This window comes from Monodon monoceros, unplaced genomic scaffold, assembly GCF_005190385.1.
Source record: "Monodon monoceros isolate NGI ecotype Baffin Bay Population unplaced genomic scaffold, NGI_Narwhal_1 Super_Scaffold_1, whole genome shotgun sequence".
In the NCBI taxonomy this organism is placed as follows: Eukaryota; Metazoa; Chordata; class Mammalia; order Artiodactyla; family Monodontidae; genus Monodon; species Monodon monoceros.
Genome location: NW_021703765.1, coordinates 71,509,055 through 71,528,120, shown reverse-complemented (window position 1 = coordinate 71,528,120; position 19,066 = coordinate 71,509,055). Strand labels below are relative to the sequence as shown.

The following is a 19,066-nucleotide window of genomic DNA, read 5'->3' as shown; positions in this document are numbered from 1 at the left end:
CTTGAACCCCTGGGGCATCTGCGTAGAGCCACAGACCTGACCGGGTTTTAGCAACAGAGATGTCCAGTTGAGCTGTTCTCCTGCAGGTTACCACTTTTGGCACATACAAGAGACTTTGCCGGGAAGGCCAGCTTGCCCCGGTCAGGCCGCGCTCCCAATGCTGAAGACAGTAGAGGGTTTCAGGGACAGACGGGAGGGAAAGAAAGTTCATACAGCTAGCTGAGTGACTGGTCTCTCCACTCAAATCCTTACCCTTTTCCTTGTTCACACAGATCAGATCCCGAGCCAAAATCGAGAAAATCCGAGCGAGTTTATTTAACAATAATGACTTGATTGGTTTGTCAAGTTTGGATGGTGAAGATGAATTGATGGAAATGTCAACAGAAGAGATACTCACTGTGTCTGTAGTAAATCAGAGTTTGTTTGATACGCAGGGGAGCCCAGGGTTAGAAGATTATTTCAATGATAAGTCAATTAAAGGTAGGTTATAGATTTTTTTTTAATTAATAGACTTTTTTTTAGAAATTTATAGAAAAAAAACTGAGCAAAAATCATACCCCTCTTGGGACTTCCCTGGCAGTCCAGTGGTTAGGACTCAGTGCTTTCACTGCCACAGGCCTGGGTTCGATCCCTGGTCAGGGAACTAAGATCCCGCAAGCCACACAGCGCAGCCAAAAAAAAAAATCATACCCCTCTCCATGTCCTGTTTTCCCTATTTTTAACATCTTACCTTAAAGAGGAGCTCGGGGGGTCACAGATTTAGGAAGTGATTCAGGGAACGTTGGGAAGATGGTTCACTGCCTGGTTAACAGAAGGTGCGTTGTGTACTTGACGTGAAGAGAACACTGCTGCTCCCCCAGGAGAGCCGTCAGGGCCCTGAAGGCCAGCGGGCAGGCCCTGCCACAGGCCCCCACACCAAGCCCTCAGGTGCTCCTGCTTCCCGCCACAGCCTTGAATGTGGGCTTGCATTCAAGTTGCTTTTTTCCTTTTGTCTAGTCAGGCTTCCCCTTGTTTGAGTTCAACTGTATTTATTTTGTTCTGTCCTCTAGAGCTAGAATGTACCATGTACATTGCTGGTAATCATTTAGTCAATATGCTCAAGGACAGCTAACACCTCGCCCTTTAAAATGAATTCTTGGGGAAGAACCGATTCCGGCTCCTTTTTCACAAAAGTCCCACTTTGTCATTCTGGTGGATCTTATGTGGGGGGACCCTACCCTGTCTGGCTTCCCCACTTCTTCTGTTCAGCCAGGACCCGGGCTCTATCGAGGCCCCACAGAGCTGGATCTAGCAGATCCTGAGGCCAAGAGCTCACCCCCAGCTTCGCTTCAGAAGCAGCAGTGATTTTTCTCCTTTCTTTTTATAACTGTAGTTCTTTGTGTTGTTGTCTTTATTTTGCATCAGTCTCTCTCAAATTTTTAAATTTATGTTTTTTTCTAACTCTTTAATATTGTTTGAAAGTTCATAATAGAGTTGTTGAGTTTGTTCTGTTTTATGTTTTCTGAGGACAGAAATGTAATATTGAGTATGGATTTTGTTGTTGTTTCAAATTATTACCCCCCAGTCATGAAATTTTGAAATACTCCCACAGGGCTGGGACCAGAGTGAGGTAAATGAGGCCACAGAATTTAATGGGGCTCCAAAACAACTCAGTAATCTAGATAAATAATTATTTTAATATAATACTTATGAAAGTCAAAATTAATGCAAAATATCCATGGTGAACAAACTGTTAAAATTTTAAATAAAGACAGGATCAGTATTAATGATTTTTCCTTTTGCGTCAGGCTTTAATATGGCTCAGCACAGTACTTCTAATATTTCACTCATCATGGGTTTCTTGTATTAATTTTGATTTTTTTGAAGGACTGCGTTACAATGTGTATCTTGATCCCTGAGTTTTTTGGGACTCTTGTGCGTGAGGGGCTGCCTCTCTCTCCTCGCCCTGGTTTCAGCCCTGTTCCCTTATTAGTGAGTACGGTGCCCACTCGGCTCTCAGCTCCCCACGTGGGGGTGGCTAGTGTACGATCTGTGGGAACCCTGGGGTCTTTTTCTGCCATAATTAATGCTTTGCCAGTCTTTTCGTGCTTTAATCCAAATTTAGTTCTAGCTCCTGATTGTATTATGGTCAAACCTTCCACGTAAGATACTCAGTCTTTTGATAACACATTTGCCACGTTACAGCCACACGCATTTTGCTCAAGACTCTTTAAGCTGTGGTTCTACTGAATCAGCTCTTAGATCTTGACCACGCCTTCCACACACCTGTCTCCTCACCCTCAGCCCAGATGCCCAGGGGACCTTTGTGCTCTGGCTCCTGAAGCCCGGCCTGAGCTGGGTGTGCCTCTGGAGGGCCAGACCCCCAGAGAGAGGGGATGAGGAGGCTGGGCAGGAGGACAGGGTGTGATGAGCAAGTCAGTCCTGCCTGCAGGTGGGGGCCCTTGGCCACGAGGAACATGCAGATGCAGTGGAACATCCTGTTCCACTGGGAACATTCCTGACTGGCCCCTTAGGAAAGGTGAGAGCATCTTCTGGAGTGCTTATTTGGGGACCAAAAAAACAAGTGTTTTTTTTCTCGTGCCCAGGGACAGTTTTCTTGTATCTGAGAGAACTTTCTTTTCCACCTGCTGGCTGGGCCAGGTTTCAAATGCATCCTCTAATAATAACTATTGAACAACTTGTACTTTGCACTAAAAGTACTTGCAGTCTCTACATCCTCTTGCTCCCTGGGGACTATCCATCACAGACATGTTGAAGTTAAGGGAGGTTCAACCTCCATGATAAAGAGACCCTAGAGTACAGTAACTCAGACCCAGTGGAAGTTCATTTCCTGCACATGTAAGAGTCCAGGGTGAGCCCTGAGGTCTGCCATTCGGGGGCTTGTTATCTCCACGCAGCCAGTGGCGGGGATGAGTGCAGAAGAGAACATGATCTCAGAGAAGCAGCAGTGAGCCGTGGCGTGAAGTGACATCTTAGTTCCCTGCCCAGGAATTGAACCTGGGTAGCCTGGATGAAAACCAGGAATCCTAGCCGGTGGACCAGCAAGGGCTAGAGGCTAGAAGCAAGGTTCCCCTGGCCCTCACCCCCATTGAAAAATGTGTTTCTCAAGGAGGCGAGAACTGTAAAAACAGGTACAAAGTTTATTATTGGGGACACAGAACAACAACAAGTGGGAGAACACACAGAGAAACAGTTTGTTGAGTTGACAGAAGCAAGGCAGAGATGCACACTGGGAGAGGAAGGGTGTGGGCGTCCTCCCTAATGAGGAGGAGTCCAGTAAAGAGGCGGTGAAGTCATGCATTATAGGGCAGTTCTTCCGGGTCTTTGTTTACCTTTGGCCAATTACCTGGTTTCTTTTTCCACACCTGCCCTGCCCTAGGACCCTCCCCAAGAGGCGTGCGCAACTTTTTTCCAAGATGGGTTCCACCCCAGAGGCCTATGGGAGGGCCTTGGCATCACATATTATGGGGTGGTGCCCCTTCCTTTTTGAGCCCCGAGGAGCCTTTCTGTGCATGTGCAATGTCTCCCTTGCCCCAGGGATGGGAAATATATTATGTGACTTCTTGATCTTTACTCAGAACAGGGTTTAGCCCCTCTCTGTCCCGGCCATAACTGTTACCTCAAAGTGTCCACAGGAAACAAAGCCTGGCTATTTACCCTGTTCCTGTTGTTATTTCTATTTCGAAGTGCAAACAGGAGGCTGGTTCTAAATAGCTAACCTGGAGCCCACCTATCTCCTGTCTCAGGAAATGCGAACAGGGGGCTAGTTGCCAAGTGTCCAGCCTGAAGTCCATCTTTTTCTCGCCCCAAGAAATGTAAACAGGAGGCCAGTTGTAAATGCCTAGCCTGGATCCCATCTGTGTCCTGCCTGAAGCAGACTGGCCCAGGAGGGGCCCATGTCACGGGGCCGCACCTCACGGCACCACACTTCACGGCAGAGAAGGCTGGGCGTGTAACTGAGGTGTGCGGGCAGAAAGGGGACACCAGGTCTCAGTGGACAGCTCATCATCACCACTAACCACCCATTACCCACTTGCAAAAATAAATCATTGATGAAAAGTAAATCAGATGCTGCAGGGCTTATCCTGACGTAGCGTGTTCACTGCAGAATCATTTGCCCTCCCTCCATTCTGTAACAGGTGAGAAGCTGGTGCCCGGGGCCAGAGAGGTGCTGACGGAGATATTTAAGAGCTGCGCCCACTCAGAGCAGATGCTAAGCCTGACACCAGCAAAGCCCATCAAAGTGTCTGACATTTATCTCAGCAAAGAGCAGATCAACTCCCAGACGCCAGGCAACCTCCTCCACCTCTTCTTCACCAATGTTCGGCCCCCCAAAAAGGTGCTGGAGGACCAGCTCACCCAGGTAGCCACCCCATCCCCGCCGCACCCGTGCTGGGCCTTGCGTGCCCCTGGGGCTGAGTCTGAGCCCCCCCCCCCCCCCCCGGTGCTCCGCAGATCCTGAGGAAGTACGGCGTGCCAAAACCCAAGTTCGACAAGAGCAAGTACAGCAAGGCGGGGAAGGAACAGCACCCCGGGAAGGTGGTGAGCACCAAGCGGCCCATCACCAAGCCACCCGCCAAGGACAAGGCCGTGCTCAACAGCGTCAGGTGGGTGACCGAGGAGCTCGGAAGGTGGGCCGGGCAGGGGGACGCGGGGCCACCTCCTAGCAGGCTTCCTGGGAGGCTGTTGGCACCTTGGGGGAGCCAGACATCCTGGCTCTTCTCTGCTCTGCTGCCGGGGTCCTTTTCGCCCTTGCCTTCGTCAGCTGGAAGAGAACGTTTCATTTTACCCATAAGGATAGTAAAATCTGGACCATGCAGGCTGGAAAGCAGACCAGACTGAATTAATAAAACATCTAAAATGTACAGAATTGTTTAAAAAGTCTCACTTCTTTTACCCACACAATAATGCACAGTTATTGTAGAAAGACTGTAAAGTGCACCCGTGCATATTGGAAAACACTGAAATACCCCCAACGTAGCAACTGCTTTTAACATTTAAGTGCAGGATGTTTTATTTGTGCATATGTATTATCTTGTTACATTGTAAATGGCTAAACTAGTACAATATTCAAAAGCATATGCAGTGAAAAGCCACTCCTCTTCCTCTCCATCCTTAAGCCTCCCAGCTCCCGTCCCTGAGGCTGCAGTGTCACTTTCGTAGCCTTGCAGAACTGTTCTGGGTGTACACAAGCAAGTGTACGCGTACCCAGAAGTCGGGAACTGTACAAAATGCCTGTACCTTGCTGTTTCTATTTACTCCTGATCTTGGAGATGATTCCATATCAGCACAAAAAGAACTTCCCCCATTCCTCTTTTAAAGTAGCTCCATAATATTCCACGCACGTGTGGATATGCACACATATTTAGTAGAATTTTCTTTAGAAACATGTTTATGACTCTCAAGTTGAAATTCAGGTAGTGAAGTACTACCGAGCAGAAGTCTCTAGAGGACTTAAGTCGTCAGAGAAAAAAGTGTCTTAAAATTTTATTAATTAATTATACATAAACGGGGCTTTTAAGTCAGTACTGTCCCATAGAGCTTTCTGTGACGATGGAAATGTGCATTTCTCTGTCTGTGCTACTCACCACACTGGCCACTAACCACACACGGCTACTGAGCACTTGAAGTGCGGCGAGTGCCACCAAGGAACTGGACTTGTAATTTTAATCAATTTAAACTTAAGTAGCTACATCTGGCCAGTGCCTGCTTCTTGGACAGTACAGCTCTGAAGTATGTAGAAAGAATGTTTGAAAAGTGTCTCTTCGAGATTTTCCACATTTTAAAGCAACAAATTGTCCTCATAATTTGCTCAGGAAACTTTTCTTGGTCAGAACAAAGCTGATCTTGACCCCCGCCCTGTTTGAACCATCAGCTGTAGTTGGGGGAGGGTGAACGAATGCCTGGTGAGGTTCTGCATTCCCCCCACCAGGAGGAGGTGTGGGCGTGAGGAATTCTGATTCTGGTGCTTTGGTCTACAGCAGGACTGCCTTGAGCGAGAAGAAGCCCACTGTGAAGCCGAAGTCACCGGAAAAGAGCAAGCCAGACGAAAAGGACCCAGAAAAGTCACCCACCAAAAAACAAGAAGGTGAACAAGCAACTTGGGCCTGATGCGGGCTTGGGGCTGCTTCCATCCTAGAGATGGCGGCGCAGCCTGGGATCCAGCCTCTTTGCTTTTCCCTGACCGCCTGGCTCCCTCGGGTTTTAGTTTAGGCAGGGCAGCCCTGCCCAAGACTCGGAAGACATCCCTGGCCAACTGCGATTATTGCTCCAGGACTCCATCTCTGCTGACCTGAACTGATGGAGGTTAGAATAGCAGCTCCAGAAATACCATACTCCCAAGGGAAGAATAGATGATTGCGATTGAAAGTAAAGATTGAAAATCTGCTCAGAAATTTTCTTCCAGGAGGGCACTTACCTGGGACATTAGAACCTTATCTTCCTAAAGGCCCAAGCAGACTTGGAGAAAGCTATTATTGTCACAAAAATTGCTTAGTCAGTCGGGAATGTTTCTGAGATACAGAAAGACAAGACCGGGGGGAAAGCGCTGCACCACTTGGTCACCAGCCCGAGGAGGTGAGGCAGCAGCTCAGACCCGTCAGGTTGGGGGTTATGTGTGTCCTTGAGCAGTCGGGTGGAGACAGTCTGTTAACAGACCCTGGAGTGACGGCAGGAGACGGGGGTGGGGTTAGATGAATTGGGCCCTGAAAGAGAGGGTGCAGTGGGAGCATGTTGTGGGACCCCCACTTCTCACCGATTCCTAACACTGTGAACACTTTTCCATCAGTCCCTGAGGAAAAGTACCTGACATTGGAAGGATTTCACAAGTTTGTTATTGACCGAGCCAAGCAAGACATCCGTAGTGTCTGGAGGGCGATTTTATCCTGTGGTTACGATCTTCATTTTGAGAGGTAAGAGGCTGTCAACCCAGTTGATACCTTGTGTAAAAATTGTTCTCAGAGAGAGTGGCACGGACATATATACACTACCAAATGTAAAACAGACAGCTAGTGGGAAGCAGCCGCAGAGCACAGGGAGATCAGCTCGGTGCTTTGTGACCACCTAGAGGGGTGGGATAGGGAGGGTGTGAGGGAGGGAAACGCAAGAGGGAGGGGATATGGGGATATAGGTATACCTATAGCTGGTTCACTTTGTTATACAGCAGAAACTAACACACCATTGTAAAGCAGTTATACTCCAATAAAGATGTTAAAAAAAAAAAATTGTTCTCAGCTACAAGACGCTTCCCCAAGCAATTACTCCCAGGGAAGCCATTCCATCTGGCCTGTTTTTAATGCCTATTGAGTTATTTTCCAATTTTTCCTAATTGTTTTTTTTTCAATATTTTTATTTTTATACTTTTTACATCTTTATTGGAGTATAATTTATTTTTACATCTTTATTGGAGTACAATGGTGTGTTCGTTTCTGCTTTATAACAAAGTGAATCAGTTATACATATACATATGTTCCCATATCTCTTCCCTCTTGCGTCTCCCTCCCTCCCACCCTCCCTGTCCCACCCCTCTAGGTGGTCACAAAGCACTGAGCTGATCTCCCTGTGCTATGCGGCTGCTTCCCACTAGCTATCTATTTTACGTTTGGTAGTGTATATATGTCCATGCCACTCTCTCGCTTTGTCACAGATTACCCTTCCCCCTCCCCATATTTCCTAATTGTTAATGTGGATTTTCCAGCCTGTTTGAAACAGTGTTCTATAGAACAGAAATTCACTGTCTCGCAGTTCTGGAGGCTGGAAGCCCAAGATCAAGGTGTCAACAGGGTTAGTTTCTCTGGAGGGCTCTCCTTGGCTCACAGACGGCCACCTTTGTGCTGTGTGCTCAGGTGGCCCTTCCTCTGTGTGCCTGCATCCCTGGTATCTCTCCCTCTTCTTATGAGGACAACAGTCCTATTGGATTAGGGCCCCACCCTGTGACCTCATTTAACCTAATGACCTCTTTAAAGACCCTGTCTCCAAATACAGTCACATTGGCGGTTAGAGCGTCAGCGTATGAATTGGCGGGAAGGGGACATTTCAGTCCCTAACAGGGACGATTTCTTATTCCAAAGAATCTTTTTTCTTTGGACTCACATATTCTCTCCCACTCTCCATTGCCCTCTCTCACTCCCAGGCAGGAGCACAGCAAGGTCACGAGTCACCAGGTCTCCAGGGCCAAACTAAATATGGTTTCCCCTTTCTAGCTGTAAGTGAATCCCAAGCAGGCAAGATGTCTGCAAACCAAAAGAAATCTCCCTGCTCTCGCCCTCTGGCTCTGCCACACACAGGCCTACACGCCCGTTCCCACAGCAAGATGTACTGGGCCTCAGAGAAGGAATGGCTGCCAGAAGCATGCTTTTTTAAAACCCCGTTTTCAGAGTTGAGAAATTGTTTACTGCTTGGCACCAGCACTTGGTACCTTCACTGAAGGCTCAGAGTCGATGCCCAGATGGGCCTTGGATCATGGTGACAGGGCCAAGTTCTTCGACTGGTTTTAGAAACCAGTAAGAGACACGACTTTGGGGGTTTTCGTTAAAAGCAGAATCACCTATTTTGGACTAGAAACTGCATTCCAAGTGAAAAGGGGACAAATTGGACTGCAAATTAATTCCAAGGTGACACATTTGTAACAGCTGGAAGGGCTGGTTCACGTGTGTTATGGGGCCACAGTGATGACACATCCAGCCTGGAAGAGGGGATCACCTCCTGAAGGCGCTAGGTCTCTCTGGGAGCACTCCTAGGGTAGGACAGAGGTGGCCTGCAGTGACGAGAGCCTGGCACCAGGCTCCACCACCTCCCTGAGACAGGTTCCTCTGCGCGATGCACCCTGTGTGGCATGTGACCCCCCTCGAGGTGCCACAGTTTCTGGAACGAGAGGCACCTGTCCACCCACCTGCCTGCCTGCAGGCCTTTCTTGGGTTAATAGCTCAATGTAGAATAAGGACACACACACTCGATAAAAACTTCATGCAGTATATTCAAACACAAAGGAGATTTCCTGTGATTCTGTGCCCAGGGGTAATCACTTGGAAAGGTTTCAGTAAACACCTCTCCCAACATTTTTCCAGGAGTAGATGTTTCCAGTACTGTAGCGGGGAGCAGACAGGAAATAGTGTCCTGCAGTGTGCTTTTTTCATTTTTCCACGTCATTTGATACTGTTCTACCAGATGACTTTAACGGCTGCCGAGCAGTCCGTTATTGGGGGTGGTGTAGCTTATGGCTGACGTTGCTGTAGCAAGGCAGCCCTCACAAACACACCTTTGCCTGCCTGCTCAGGGAGCCGCGTAGGGGAACCCTGGGGTGGGATCGCTGGGTAAAAGATGATGGCTTCAGTAACACCAGCAGCTGACACTTGCTGTGCCCTCGGAAGGGGCGGGGCACCGTGCTGTGTGCATCACAGGTGTCCTCTCAGTGACTCCTCCTGACAGCGCGAGGCTGTGCTATCGCCAGCTCCATTTCATAGATGAAGAAACTGAGGCTCAGGAAGTAGGTGTGCTTTGTAGCCTAGATTTCACCCAAGGACTCCAGTGCCCCGTCTTTAACCCTAAAGCCCTGCTGCCTACAGACAGCAGGGAGGCACGTGGGGATGTGTGTTGCCGTCCCCCCGGCCTGCTCAGCTTGTTTCTTTAGAAAGGAGCTTTCCCCTCAGGACAGGCAGTTCCTCTGCAGTCAGCACCTTGGCTGGGCACCAAGAAATGCCTGGGAGGCGAGGCTGTCTTATAAAGGTCCTCCGGGAGCTGGGACGTGGCTGCGGAGGAACCCAGCAGTCCCCCAGCGGCCGCCGCCCCACCTTGCCTCTCCCCGCCCCCAGGTGTGCCTGCATCGACGTCCGGCACGCACACAAGGCCTCCAGGAAGTGGACCCTGGAGATGGACGTGGCGCTCGTGCAGTACATCAACCGGCTGTGCCGCCACCTGGCCATCACGCCCGCGCGGCTGCATCCCCACGAGGTGTATCTGGACCCCACAGACGCCGCCGACCCCAGAGTGGCCTGTCTCTTGAGTATGTGGCCCCAGGGGGATGCCTTTCAGGGTCCTCCCCCTGGACCACCCTGTGGGGGCCTGCCTCATGACGGTACGGGGTGGTTTAGAAAGACTAGATGCCCTTTCTGTGCCCATTACAAAAATCCTTAGGAACACCTGCTGTGAACAGGTGGGTATAAAAAGGAGAGAAAGACGAGCAGTTGTGATTATGGCCAAATTAAAGTTTGTGAGGCCTTACTATGTGCTCCTCGCAACCAAGCCAAGCGGCAGACACAGAAGTGCGGTGGCTGGGAGGCGAGACCCCTGCCGTCACACCCAGGCCCCTGCCTAGAGGCCGCCTCGGATGCCAGGCTGGCGTTGGGGGTGAGACGGGGTCAGCGCAGTCTGGTAGCGTGTGTCAGAGACATTAGCCTTAATTACAAGAGAGCAGCATGTTTGTATCAAAAGCTAGGAATGCACACAACAATAACGCGCACACAGAAACGGACATTCTCCGTAAATCCACCCCTGGAGCATAAGCCCTGTCACACGCAACAGGCCCTGGGCCGGCTCCGGTGCTGGGGTGTGTGCGCGCCTCGGGCCCCGCTCACCCTCACTCAGCCACAGTCCGAGCCCTCGCTCTCTTGCGGATACCGCGACAGGGAACGTGGCCGTGAACTGTCCCAACGTCAGTCTCACGGTCAGAGAGGAGACGTACGTGAGGGCAGACAAGTAAAATTCAGTGTGCCATGTAACAGTCTCCTGGTTTCAGTGTGTGAGGTCACACCACGAGGAGCTGGGGGAAAGGTACACAGGACTCTACTTTGTTCTGCAACTTCCTATGAGCCTGTAATTACTTCAGAGTTAAAAGTTAAAAATCAAATGGTACGCAGCCCCGGCACAGCCGCAAAGGCCGGCTGAGTGGACCCTCAGGTCCCCTCTGAGCCTGGGCCTCGCCCTCTGCTGCTGCTTGGCACAGGCTCAGGGAAGCCGGGATCTCTCACTCACCAACAGCCTCTGGGTTCCAGGGATAAAACCCACCGCGGGAGCCTCCCTGTCCCTCCCTGCGACCAGGCCACCTGCGTCGTTCACAGACGGAGAGTCTCGGCCTCGCTGGGCCGAGCCCCCGCCTGACCGCCCCTCATGCCCTGCAGATGTGCCCATCGAGAGCCTGCGCCTGCGCTTCGCCCTGCTGCAGTCCCTGAACACCACGCTCGAGACCTTCTTCCTGCCACTCGTGGAGCTGCGCCAGACGCCCATGTACACGCACAGCATCGCGGCCCTGCTGAAGGAGGCCAAAGGTCAGTGCCTGAGCCTCCTGGGCCGACCCCGATGGGTGGGGTCTCCGGCATCACCTGGACTCCTGCAGCTGCCCAGGGCCCCACCCCCCCACCCCCAGCCTGTCCTTGGACACGCGAATCTTTTCTGGAGCAGTGGTTCCACCCAAGAGCAGTTACTTTAATTATGCTCTGAAGAAAACAAATATGCTCTGAAAAACTAAATTTACTAAAAGAGTTTTCAGATTATTTAGAAATACATAAACGTCAGGCTCTGACTCACTAGCTACCCCCAACGTTCCTGCATCCCGGAGACGACCGTCACTAACAGATGAGCCTGTCCTTCCAGACTTTTCTGTTCACATACATATAGACACACACATTTGTCTTTTTGTTTTAAACCAAAAACTGGGTATCAGGCTTCCCTGGTGGCGCAGTGGTTGAGAGTCCGCCTGCCAATGCAGGGGACATGGGTTTGTGCCCTGGTCCGGGAAGATCCCACATGCCGCGGAGCAGCTGGGCCCGTGAGCCATGGCCGCTGAGCCTGCGCGTCCGGAGCCTGTGCTCCGCGATGGGAGAGGCCGCAGCAGTGAGAGGCCCGCGTACCGCAGAAAAAAAAACAAAAAAAAAACTGGGTATCCTCTTATACATTCTGTTATGCACCTCTGTTTCACAGATCTCTGCCTGTCGACACACACACCCTCCTTGCCTTGCTGTCCACAGTGTAGGTGTCCATGTCCTTATTGATAGACACTTCCACGGTTTTTATTTTTTGCTGTTTCAGAAGTGGCCACAGAAACCTCCTTATTCTTTATGTATTTGGGTTTGTATTCCTGCAAGCGAGGCGTCTCGTGGGCATGACAGGGTCCAAGGGTTTAATCCTGCGTTCACGTTTGGGTGGAGACTAACTAATCACCCTCCAGTGGAGCAGGACCTCTTATGCCCCCAGCAGCACATCCCCCCAGGGGCCCGCGGGCTGTCCCAGAAGAGACTGGACGGACCCACAGGGGACAGTGTGGCCCCTGCCAGGCCTCGGGGTGACTGGGAAGGAAGGGAAGCCACCCCATCCCAGCCTCTACCGCATTCCTCCCTCCAGGGCTGATCTTTTATGACACGAAGGTGACCGTCATGAATCGGGTGCTGAACGCCACAGTGCAGAGGACAGCTGACCACGCGGCACCGGAGATTACTCTGGACCCACTGGAGATCGTGGGAGGTGAGATTAGCTACATAGACCAGAGGATGCAGGCAGCAGTCCTTCAACCAGTTGATTTCTCGCACATAAAAGAAGCCTCTAGAAGTGGGAGTCCCGGGCTGCTCTGACATCCCTCGTTGGCGTGGGTACTTCTGTTGCCCTGCTCTACGTCCCAGCCTGTGACGTCCCCCTCCAGTCCCTCCCAAGCTCCCAATCCAGGCAGCAGAGGGAGGGGGCATCAGCGGCACAGGCCGCGCCTCAGTGCAGGGGAGGTGGGCTTTGTTCTGGCCGTGGACATGCTAAAATCAGGGCTCTAGCACCGAAAAAGTGGGGAGGCTAGATATTGGGGAGGCAGCCAGGAGTCTCCGCCACAGCCTGTGAACGGACAGATGTCGGGAGGGGCACGTGAGAGGAGCCCAGGTGCGGGGCCTCCCCCGAGACATGTGGAAGGATGGGAGGGGCTGATCATGTGGAGAACGGGGGGTGGAGGGTGGGGTTGGGGGGCGGGCTCCTCGAGGGACCCACGTGGCAGACGTGAAAGATTGAAGATGTTCCAGGAGCAGAAGGGAGGCAGTGGCTGCCCCCAGCAGGCCGGGGCCTGGCCATGCGGCTCTCCTGTGCTGGGATGCAGGAGATGGCCACCCGGAGGTTTTGGCACTTCCTCTCTCGTTCCAGGGGAGATCAGAGCCTCTGAAAACTCCTACTTCTGCCAGGCGGCCAGGCAGCTGGCCTCGGTGCCATCCTCCCAGCTTTGTGTCAGACTGGCGAGTGGCGGTGACCCCACCTACGCCTTCAACATCCGTTTCACTGGGGAGGAGGTCCACGGCACCAGTAAGTGGCACCCCGCAGGCCCTCCGTCAGCCAGTTCAGGGTGAAGGCTGTGTTTAGAATGTAAACATTCCTGGGGTTATTTTCAGCCTAAATGGCCCAATATCTTACCCGTTAACAAGAGTCAAGCCACATTCTCATTACCCTGCTCTGCACAGAAGCCAGGACTGCCCCCAAGTGACATCTGTCCAGGCTTTCCAAACCCAGTCCCCCCGGACTTGCCCCTGTCCCCTGGGGATGTGGCACCTGCCGCTGGCCTGGAACTTCAGCCCAGCACTGTCCAGGCTTGGGGACCAGGCTTCTGATCAGTGCTAGGAGTGCATTTCTTGCTGAGGAGAGACGCCCTCAGTGTGGATTGGACTTCTTTTCCAGGAAGAGCCCTTGGCTGAGGGTTGGTTGGGCCAAAAGCTTGTGTGTGTGCCCCATGAGAGACAGGGGTCTGGGGAGCCCTTGATCAGAATGGCACATCCTGCCATTTCACGCTGCAGGGAGAAGGAATGGCCGCTCAGAACATGCTCCTTCGTGGTCCTTTCAGTCCGTTTAGCCCAGACGTTCAGGAAATGCGCTGTTTGGGAGAAGACAGTTCTTTCACTGGGCGCGCTGGGTGGGGAGAGCTCTTGGGGCAGCTCTGTTTCCCATTCCCGCCCTGATCATGGGACACTTCCCGCAGCAGCCTCCTTGCCGGCCAGTGCCGTGGCATCCTCTGGGCATACCTCGGAGGCTCTCTGAGAACAGCTCTGTTCATTGAGATACCAGAACGTGCCAGGCCCAGGCTCAACACCTTACGCTCCTCATGACACCAGCACTGTCCCACTTTACAGGCAGGGAAACTGGGGCTCCACCAAGTTAAGTAAGTAGCTCCCCCAAGGTCAGCAGCATCACTGGGGTGCAAACCCAGGTCTGTCGGATTCTAAAGCCCAGCCCTTGGCGGCTTCAGCAGGCGGGAGTGTCCTGCTTCTCCGTGGAAGCGGCCAGGCCCTGACATCTGTCCCCAAGCAAGTCCTCCGCGTGCACAGCTGTCCTCAGTGCTTCCTGACCTGAGGACACTGATGGGATGCATGGGGAAGGGCAGAGGAGACCCAGCCACAGAGAGGAGTTTTGCAAGAAACCCAAAGGCACATTTGGAATGGCAGTAGGAGAGGAGCTGATCATTGTTGTTGCCCTTTGCGTGTGTCTGTGTGTCCATCCATTTATTTATGCTCTCACTGGACACACACTGAGCCCTGGGCTTGGCAGGAGGCAGTGCTGAGGAAAACATGGGGCCCTGCTCTTGGCCCAGCGCAGGGGACGGACACGGGTCCCACAAGCCCTTGTATCGGTGTCAGCTTGCAGCTGTGAGAAGTGACCCGCGTAGGATCTGCCTTTGATCTCGTTGAATCCCTGGAACTAGCCTGGGAGGTGGGTACAGTGACTGCCCCCGTCCGCTAGGTAGAGGTGCAGAGGCTGTGGCTCCGTCGGAGAAGTGATTCCCCAGGAACCACGTAGCTAGTTAGTGGCCCCACATATTGGAGCCCGGATCTCCCAGCCCTTGGGCGGGTTCTGTTTCCACCCACCGAAGCCGCAGCCCAGGGGGCAGAGGAGTTGACTTCCCGGTGGGGACAGGGCCTGCGGGCAGGGTAGGCTGATAGGTCCCCATCTGTCCCGCAGGCGGCTCCTTCCGCCACTTCCTGTGGCAGGTGTGTAAAGAGCTGCAGAGCTCCTCGCTCTCCCTTCTCCTGCTGTGCCCCAGCTCAGCCGTCAACAAGAACAAGGTAAGACGCGAGGCCTGGGCAGCCAAGGCTGGTGGCCCAGCGGTCGGCTCCCTGAGGGGCAGGGGCTCGGCTCATGCGTGCGCGTCCTCATCAGCTCTGAGACCTTTCACAAGCCTTCCTGGTCTGGGCGGTGCTCTTGCTGCTCTGGCTGGACATGCTTCTGCCTGCCGTGGGTCCCGTGGGCCTGGGACCCATGTTCCTGCGGGGAGCAGAGGCCCACGTCAGTCACTTCACCTCTGCCTCCACCTCCAGGGCAAGTACCTCCTGACCCCAAGCCCCATCACCTACGGGGAGGAGCAGCTGCTGCACTTCCTGGGCCAGTTGCTGGGAATTGCGATTCGAGCAGATGTCCCTCTTCCCCTGGACCTCCTGCCCTCCTTCTGGAAGACGCTGGTGGGTGAGCCCCTGGACCCTGACCAAGACCTGCAGGAAGCAGACATACTCACCTACAATTATGTCAAGAAATTCGAGAGTGTAAGTGAAAAGCCCATGTTTTCTGGGGGACAGTGGGGCCCGGAGCAGTGCCCCTGGGGCCCTTATTGCCACCCCATGGCCTCTGTGTCCCCACCTGGGGACTGACTGCCATCTCTTGAAGAACATTAGGCTGCATAAGGCATCTCTGCTGGCCAGGCTTGTCTCAGGGGGACAGGAGCCTCAGTCTTCCCTCCCTGCAGACAGCAGCAGCCCAGGGGTGACTTAACCAGCCTGCTGGGCCTCGTGAGGACACAGGGGTGAAGGGTTCCCGGCAGCTAAAGGAGTAGAAGTGTTGGGTGGGAGCTGCTCCAAGCAGAGCCAGTTTCACTTTTAAGAGCTTGGTTTCAGAGTTTCACGAAGAGCACAGATCAACTCTTGGGTATCACCTAGGCAGGGCGCTGGGAATGGAGCTCTTCCTCCCTCCCCTGTGCCTTGGGACACACAGAGATAGTGAGATCACAGCAGTGTCCGACCGTTCCCCTCCACACGCAGACCAGCCCACCTATGGTCGCTGCTCAGGCTGTGGTCAGGTCCGTTCATTGGTTCGGCAGAGTCGCCGAGGCCAGGCTGGGCTCACGTCTGTTGTCAGGGAGCTGCCCCGCTGCTCTCCATTTATGTAAGGCCCACGCTGGAGGGCTGTGTTCAGAAGCCCTCACAGTGAGGCCAGGAGGGAAGTGAGGCTCAGAGCGGTGGGCTGGCCGGGAGCAAAGCCACTAGCAGAGCTCGGGTCTGGCCAGCTGGAAAGCCTGAGCTTTTTGGCCCACACGCGCTCCTCAGGTTAGAGACCATCCCGGCAGAGTGTGGAGGTGGCCCGTGATCCAGCCCTCCCCGAGGCCAGCGGCTCTTGCTCACCGGGGGGCAGACTTTGTGTCAGAGGCCTTGCGAGGCTGCTCTCCAGGGGACATCTGCTGAAGGAGGGGTTGGCCGATCGGCCTCCACTGGCCAGACTTGAGGGCCCTCGGAGGGGCCTCGTTGCCAGGCTTTCCGTAGTCCCCTTAGCTGCCACTTGAGGGAAGCCAGCGCACGGGAGCAGCAAAGCAGGGGTCCTGGACAGCAGTTGGCTTCTCAGCGGAAAGAGGGCCGACGATGAATTGTTTGAAGGGTCAAAGCAGGACACCCTCCACGGGCTGGGGATTTATGAGTAGCTGCCAGGTGCTGCTCTGAGAAGTCCTCCCGGGGGCGTGGGTGGCAGCAAAGGCCTGAGGCAGGCAGAGGAGGTGAGATGGCGTCCAGGCAGACCATCCAGCCAAGGCTTCTGTCTGGAGGGGATGGGCAAGGCCCCAGAGGGTGCTGGGAGACAGAACCACCCCGGGAGAGGCGGGGGAGGCACATGAACCAGAAAGAAATGCCCTGAACTTCTGTCGGGGGTGCCTGCCTGCAGCCTTCACTGTCCCGGGCTACAGGCTTGTTCTCCCCTGGGTCAGATCCCATCCTCTCCTCGGTGGCCCAGCATGCACGTCAGTGGGCCAGATGGTGGAGGGGGTAGCCCGTGTACCTTCCACAGGTAGAATTAAGTCAGGGCTCTCTGGTGACAAGTGACAGAAACCCCAGGTCAAACCAGCTTAGGAAAGAAATTTTTTTTAGTGATTTGATCTTAAAACTAAAAGTACAGATATAGATTGGCTTCAGACAGGGTTGAATCCAGGTGCTCCAATGATGTCGTCAGTGAGTGATCTCAAGATGGCCCCAGCATCACGAGGTGCACCGCCTTCAGCTGTGTCCACACCAGTGAAAGAGAGCAACTGTAATTTGGGTCTCATTGGCGAGGCCTCAGTCACGTGCCTAACACTGAACTGATGGCAAGGCTGGCGGGCCAGGCCACAGTAGACCCCCCCCCCCCCGCCACCGAACAATGACCGACATCTGCCCAACTGGGGAAGGGGTTCCCTCTTCTGAGGGCCTGGGGAGCAGGGCGGCAGTCAGCCCCGCCCTGCCATGCCTCCCTCCAGATCAACGACGAGAGCGAGCTGGAGGCCCTGTGCGCCGAGATTGCCTCCCAGCACCTGGCCATCGAGAGCCCCGACGGGCCCAGTAAGCCCTGCTGCCGGTTCACCTACCTGACCATGGCGGGCGAGGAGGTGGAGCTGTGCAGCCGCGGCCGGCACATCCCTGTGGCGTGAGTGCGTGGGGGCCTAGGTCAGGGGACCGGCGGCTTCCACTGGGGGGAGGGTGTGAGGCAGGACGGTGGGTGCCAGGAAAGATGGAGTATCTTCAGTGGAAGGACTTTATTCAGAGACAGCAGGTCTGGGGCGGGTGACACCCAGAGCAGGAGAGGAGTTCACTGAGCTGCCAGGCCTGGGAAATCCGGGTAACAGCCTGGGGCCTCTGCCTGCGCGGTGTGGCCCCCAGGCCCCGGAGCAGCCTCCTGAGCGTCGCCTCTCACCCACGACCCCTGCAGGTGGGAGAACAAGGACATCTACGCAGCAGCCATCCGGAGCCTGCGGCTGCGGGAGCTGCAAAACGTCGAGTGTGTGACAGCCGTGCGCGCGGGCCTGGGCGCCATCATCCCCCTGCAGCTGCTCACCACACTCAGCCCGCTGGAGATGGAGCTGCGGACGTGCGGCCTCCCTTACATCAACCTCGAGTTCCTGAAGGTCGGTGGCTGGGCCAGCTGGGCTGACAGGCATGTTGGCAGTGGCCTGTCATGTCTTAGTACTTCCTGGGCCCCAGCACTCTGTCCTCCTCACATGTGAGAGGAGCTGTGCTCACCCCTGTCTCATTGCTGTGTAAACTGAAGCTAAGACAGGTCACTTACCCAAGGTCGCCCAGCCAGGAAGTGGCAGATCACCTGCCTCCCGAGCCATGAATTAAGCCACCAGCCTGAGGTGAAGCCCCCTCCACTGTTCAGCCTGGCCCACTTTTGCCCATGCCAGCTGGGAGACCTTGCCCAAGTGACTTCACCTCTAATGGGAAGAGTGACAAGACCTGCCCGGCGGGGTCAGTGGGGTAATGTATGGAGAACTCCTGCTGCCAGGCCTAGCGCGTAGGCCACAGACAGTGTGCCTTTGCAGTCCTTGTCATCATTGTAACCTCCCTGTGTCCTGCAGCCATCGATTCCCTGCTGCACCCTGCCCCGGGATTGGGCCCAGCCTTGTCGAGGGGGGGGGGGCACTGGGTTAGAAGCCCAGGCCTGCTCACGTCTGCGACCTTTCTTCCCCAGGCCCACACCATGTACCAGGTGGGCCTGATGGAGACGGACCAGCACATCGAGTTCTTCTGGGGGGCACTGGAGATGTTTGCCCAGGAGGAACTGTGCAAGTTCATCAAGTTTGCCTGCAACCAAGAGCGCATCCCGTTCACCTGCCCCTGCAAAGACGGGGGCCCCGACACAGCACATGTGCCCCCATACCCCATGAAGATCGCCCCCCCGGATGGCACAGCAGGTACTGGCCTCCCCTGGTCATGTTCCAAGTAGGGACACATGGGCCCCGTTTGGAGCTGGGGCTGCTAGGCCCTGCATGAGGTGGGGAAGAATGGAGAGGGACCCCGAACACCAAGGCCCAAATGTAAATTGAGAGAGGCCAGGGGGTGGTGGGGTGGGCTTGGGGCCATGGGCTTCCCAAACCTGACCTTTGCCAAAT

General features: G+C 54.1%; 1 protein-coding gene across 7 annotated transcripts in view; it reads left to right on the top strand.

Annotated features, from left to right (window-relative positions):
* Positions 1 to 19,066, top strand: part of HECTD4 (HECT domain E3 ubiquitin protein ligase 4) — a 190,857-nt gene that overhangs the window by 169,050 nt on the left and 2,741 nt on the right. For 6 of the 7 annotated variants that reach the window (XM_029226045.1, XM_029226052.1, XM_029226037.1 and 3 more), the window contains 14 exons: positions 273 to 480; positions 4,140 to 4,363; positions 4,456 to 4,607; positions 5,982 to 6,088; positions 6,788 to 6,911; positions 9,810 to 10,000; positions 11,115 to 11,261; positions 12,334 to 12,453; positions 13,108 to 13,263; positions 14,908 to 15,011; positions 15,264 to 15,485; positions 17,435 to 17,601; positions 17,884 to 18,079; positions 18,646 to 18,868. In XM_029226045.1, the coding sequence (XP_029081878.1) occupies positions 273 to 480; positions 4,140 to 4,363; positions 4,456 to 4,607; positions 5,982 to 6,088; positions 6,788 to 6,911; positions 9,810 to 10,000; positions 11,115 to 11,261; positions 12,334 to 12,453; positions 13,108 to 13,263; positions 14,908 to 15,011; positions 15,264 to 15,485; positions 17,435 to 17,601; positions 17,884 to 18,079; positions 18,646 to 18,868 (2,341 nt within the window). The remainder of the gene's footprint in view (positions 1 to 272; positions 481 to 4,139; positions 4,364 to 4,455; positions 4,608 to 5,981; positions 6,089 to 6,787; positions 6,912 to 9,809; positions 10,001 to 11,114; positions 11,262 to 12,333; positions 12,454 to 13,107; positions 13,264 to 14,907; positions 15,012 to 15,263; positions 15,486 to 17,434; positions 17,602 to 17,883; positions 18,080 to 18,645; positions 18,869 to 19,066) is intronic. The other variant, XM_029226027.1, reaches the window with a different exon arrangement.